We start from the raw sequence: 4,538 nt of genomic DNA on the forward strand, positions 1-4,538 counted from the left end.
ATTTTTTTTGCATATTTGTAATCTCCGACATCTAAAATGTAGGAATCTGAAAAAAATGTTTTCAAAAATATACATTTTTCAAGGAGAGGTTCAAAACTGCATTATCCCCACCATTACCATCAATCCCTGTACTTGACTGGTTCTTTAATTTATCGACCCCAAAAGGGACAAAAAGCAAAGTTGACTTCACCTTTCATCCTGTTGAGGTGGATTAAACTGGCAGAATTGTTAGCACATCAAGCAAAACACTTAGCAGCATTTCTTTTGGTACTTTACATCCGGAGTTCAAACTCTGTTGAGGTCAACCTTTGCCTTTCATCTTTTTGGGGTTGATAAATAAATACCAGTTGAGCACTGAAGGTCAATGTAATCAACTTGTCCTCTCCTTCCAAATTACTGGCTTTCTACCAAAATTCAAATTATATTTATTATTAGTATTATTATCATCATTAAGGCAGCAAGGTGGCAGAATCATTAGCACACCGGACAAAATGCTTAGAGGTATTTCGTCTGTCTTTATGTTCTGATTTCAAATTCCGCTGAGGTCTATTTTGCCTTTTATCCTTGCAGGGTTAATAAAGTAAGTACCAGGTAAGTACTGGGGTCGATGTAATCAACTATCCCCCTCCCCCAAATTTCAGACTTTTTACTTATAGCAGAAAGGACTATTATAATTAGTATTATTATTAATTAACAGCATTTCATCCATATTTTCATTCTGAGTTCAGATTTCACCAAGGTTGACTTTGCTTTTCATCCTTTTGGGTTGATAAAATAAAGTACCAGCTAAGCTAGGGGTCGCTAAACTTTTTCAACCATGAACCCCCTTTAGCTACTTCTCCTTCCGCAGTGACCCCCTTTAGCCACTTCTCCTTCCACATTGACTATCCTCCTCATTTAAAATATCTTAATACCCTACCTTACTATACCCTATCTTAAATGCGTACCAGGTACTGATGCTGGCAAAAACGTTTATGAGATATGTATTTAATATCCTATCTTCTCTAGCAGGCCTGGTCATTTCCATAAGCAAACACTTGACAGTCTGCATCCCCTCAATCACGCCTCTCAATCTTCGATTACAATACAGATTACAACATCAAGCCTCGAATGTTAGCAACAGCAGACTTTTTGCTGCAGTGAAAATTTATCATAGTTGCCCATGTTTCATGTTGCTGACTAAGTATTCCAAGCAGTTCATCTGGGTGAGCTGGTCTTTCGCACGCTAACCCCCATTTGACCCCTTGGCTATCATCAATCCCCTGTAATTCCTCGCTGACCCCCTTTGGCGACCCCTGAGCTAAGCACTGAGGTTGATGTAATCAACTACAAACTTGCTCCAAAATTTCAGGCCTTGTAAAAGATTTATCATTGTTATTGTTATTTTTATTAATTACAGGAAAAGAACGTATGGTTGTCCGTGATTGATATGTTGAAAAAGAAAGATAAGTTACCTGTAGTTGCCTTCATGTTCTCCCGGAAAAGAATCGATGCTAATGCTGCTAATTTGTTAAGTGTCGACCTGACGACGAGCTCAGAGAAGAGTGAAATTCATGTCTTCTACCAAAAGTGTGTTATGAGACTGAAAGGGTCAGACAGGGATCTGCCACAGGTATAGTATACAAACACTTATATAGTATATATAGTGAGTTCTCTTGTTGGCTTTGACATATGAGGGTCACACAGCCAATATTATAGCTGTAGGAAAGGCAGTAAGCTGGCAGAATCATTAGCATGCTGGGCGAAATGCTTAGTAGCATTTCGTCCATCTTCATATTCTGAGTTCAAATTCTGCCAAGGTTGATTTTGCCTTGCATTATTTCGGGGTCAATAAAATAAGTACCAGTTGAATATTGAGGTCAATGTTATCGACTTACCCTTCTCCCAAAATTGCTGGCCTTGTGCCAAAATTTGAAATTAGTATTATAGCTGTGGGACACCACACTTCTTGGAAATGTTAATGACAGAAAGTTGATGCTTATTTTAGCCACACACTCAATGAACAACACATCTCAGGTTTTTTTCTAATAGAGATCACCATCTCCTGGTTTAGTTGCCTTTACCACAGCTTAGAGTCCAACCCACCCTGGTAAGCTAAATGCACCCCTAGGCACCAAACTACAAATTTCTAAGTTTACATGTAGTTCCTTTCAAGAGTTGGGCCTCACGAAGGTGAAAGTGGCGAAGTTCCTTTTGAGCGTTGAGCCTCATGGGATTGAACCTGAGGTCATTTGGTTGAGAAGCAAACATCTCACCACACAACCAGGTCTGTACTTATGACACCTCTGAGGTGACTGTGCAACTTGCAAGAATACAAAACCTGAGGAGTGGGAGGGGTGCATTCTTATGCTAGATGGGGGTGAAAGCATTCTTTGGATTAATTTATTTTTATTGCATTGATCAGAAAATGTGCCAATTTGGCAAAAATTGGAAAACTGAATTTGTTGTAAAATAACTCATCTTAGAAATGTATGTAAATATATAATCACACCACCCACTCCCTTGTTTCTTTCATACAATTGTGGTCTTGCTTGAACTTTTTTCAGGTCAAACAAATGGAAGAACTTCTTAAGAGAGGTCTGGGTATTCATCACAGTGGAGTTTTGCCAATCCTCAAAGAAGTGGTAGAGATGTTATTCCAAAGGAGTCTTGTTAAGGTAAAATACACACACACATATATATATCTATGCCATCATGATTATCATCATTTTCATTATCATTTAACATCAGTCTTCAATGCTGGCACATGTGTGTGGCTTAAGGGTTAGAGTATTACAGTCATAATCACAAGATTGTGGTTTTGATTCCTGGACTAGACAATGCACTATATTCTAGAGCAAAACTCTTGTTCCAGTCCACTCAGCTGACAAAAATGAGAAATCCTGCAATGGACTAGCATCCCATCCAGTGGGGGAATATATACACCACAGAAACCGGGAGACTGCACCTAGAAGTCTATATGATTCAGGAAGGATCCTTATCCTTTTCAATACTGGCATGGGTTGCACAGTACAACAGGTTCCAACACACCAGATGACTGTGACAAGCACTAATGTCTGCTTGGGCATGATTTCTGTACCTGAATGCCATACAACTTTGCAGAGTATACCAGGTGACACTAGCATCAGTAAGGCCACCAAGTAACTTATCACCGTCATCATCATTTAACCCTTTCGATACCAACCCGGCTGAAACCGCTTCTTGCTCTGTAGTACAAATGTCTCATTTTCATAAGTTTTGAATTAAAATCTTCCACCAAACTTTAGTCACAATTTATGTTCCTAACACTAGCTTAATGATAACTAAGTTATCTTACTAAATTCTTTGTTATATTTAAAATCGGTTGAAAGAACATAGAGTATCTCAACAGAAATATGGAAATTAAAACCATAATCTTATGATCATGAGTGCAACATCCTAACCACTAGGCCATATGCCTTTACACACACACATACACACACCTGTGAAAAGCTATCTATATATATATATATATATCATTATCATCATTTAATATTCATGTTCTATGCTGGCGTGTGTTGGATATTTATGTCAGGTTCCAGTGAGCCCAAGGACTACATCTTGCTTCAGTGACTACTTTGACCTGATTTCTACAGCTGGATTCCCCTCCTACCACCAATCACTTTACTGCATGTACTCGGTACTTTTTTTTTTTTTTGCATCCCACAAGCACTCATAAGGCAACTTTATGCTCAGAGATGAAAGACAAAAGATGGATTAAGTTATAAGATGGAAGCCAGAGCAGAACAGGTTTCTTGCTGTAGAGGAGGTACAGTAAAAGGATGAGAGTCACTTATATTTCATATTACTTCATTTTCCCAAGGAAATCATGAATGCAAAGTCTTTTATTGTTGCAAACTTTTGCCTGTTTCTCTTTTATAGGTGGCACTGATGACAATGATACTGTTACTGCTGTTAATGTGAGTTTTTTTATATCTCAGTATAAGAAATAACAGAACAAATTAGGTTGTTTTTTTTCTGTTTCAGATATTATTTGCCACTGAAACATTTGCTATGGGGGTCAACATGCCAGCTAGGACCGTACTATTTGATTCCATCTCCAAACATGATGGTACGAATTTCCGAAATCTTTTGCCTGGTGAATACATCCAAATGGCTGGTCGTGCCGGTCGCCGAGGGCTCGACACCACTGGGACTGTTATCATTATGTGTAAAGCTGGTGTTCCACAGAAGGTAGATCTCCATCGAATGATGCTGGTATGTTATCACTGATTGTTGATATGATATTTTTTTTTTTAATCTTTTCCTTGATTCAGTCATAGAATAGCAGCCATGCTGGGTCTCTATCTAGAATAGTTTAGCTAAACGAATCAACCCCACTACTAATCATATATATTCTCTTTACTCTTTTACTTGTTTCAGTCATTTGACTGCGGCCATGCTGGAGCACCGCCTTTAGTCGAGAAAATCGACCCCAGGACTTATTCTTTGTAAGCCTAGTACTTATTCTATCGGTCTCTTTTTGCCGAACCGCTAAGTTATGGGAACGTAAACACACC

At 38.6% G+C, this 4,538-nt stretch overlaps 1 protein-coding gene across 1 annotated transcript in view; it reads left to right on the top strand.

The window, feature by feature from the left end:
* The window catches only part of LOC106876526 (SKI2 subunit of superkiller complex protein), a 38,566-nt gene that overhangs the window by 21,828 nt on the left and 12,200 nt on the right, over nucleotides 1-4,538 (top strand). The window contains exons 16-18 of the mRNA XM_014925109.2: nucleotides 1,400-1,612; nucleotides 2,547-2,657; nucleotides 4,006-4,236. Coding sequence (XP_014780595.1) covers nucleotides 1,400-1,612; nucleotides 2,547-2,657; nucleotides 4,006-4,236 — 555 coding nt within the window. The remainder of the gene's footprint in view (nucleotides 1-1,399; nucleotides 1,613-2,546; nucleotides 2,658-4,005; nucleotides 4,237-4,538) is intronic.

The sequence above is a fragment of the Octopus bimaculoides genome, chromosome 3 (assembly GCF_001194135.2).
Source record: "Octopus bimaculoides isolate UCB-OBI-ISO-001 chromosome 3, ASM119413v2, whole genome shotgun sequence".
Lineage (NCBI taxonomy): Eukaryota > Metazoa > Mollusca > Cephalopoda > Octopoda > Octopodidae > Octopus > Octopus bimaculoides.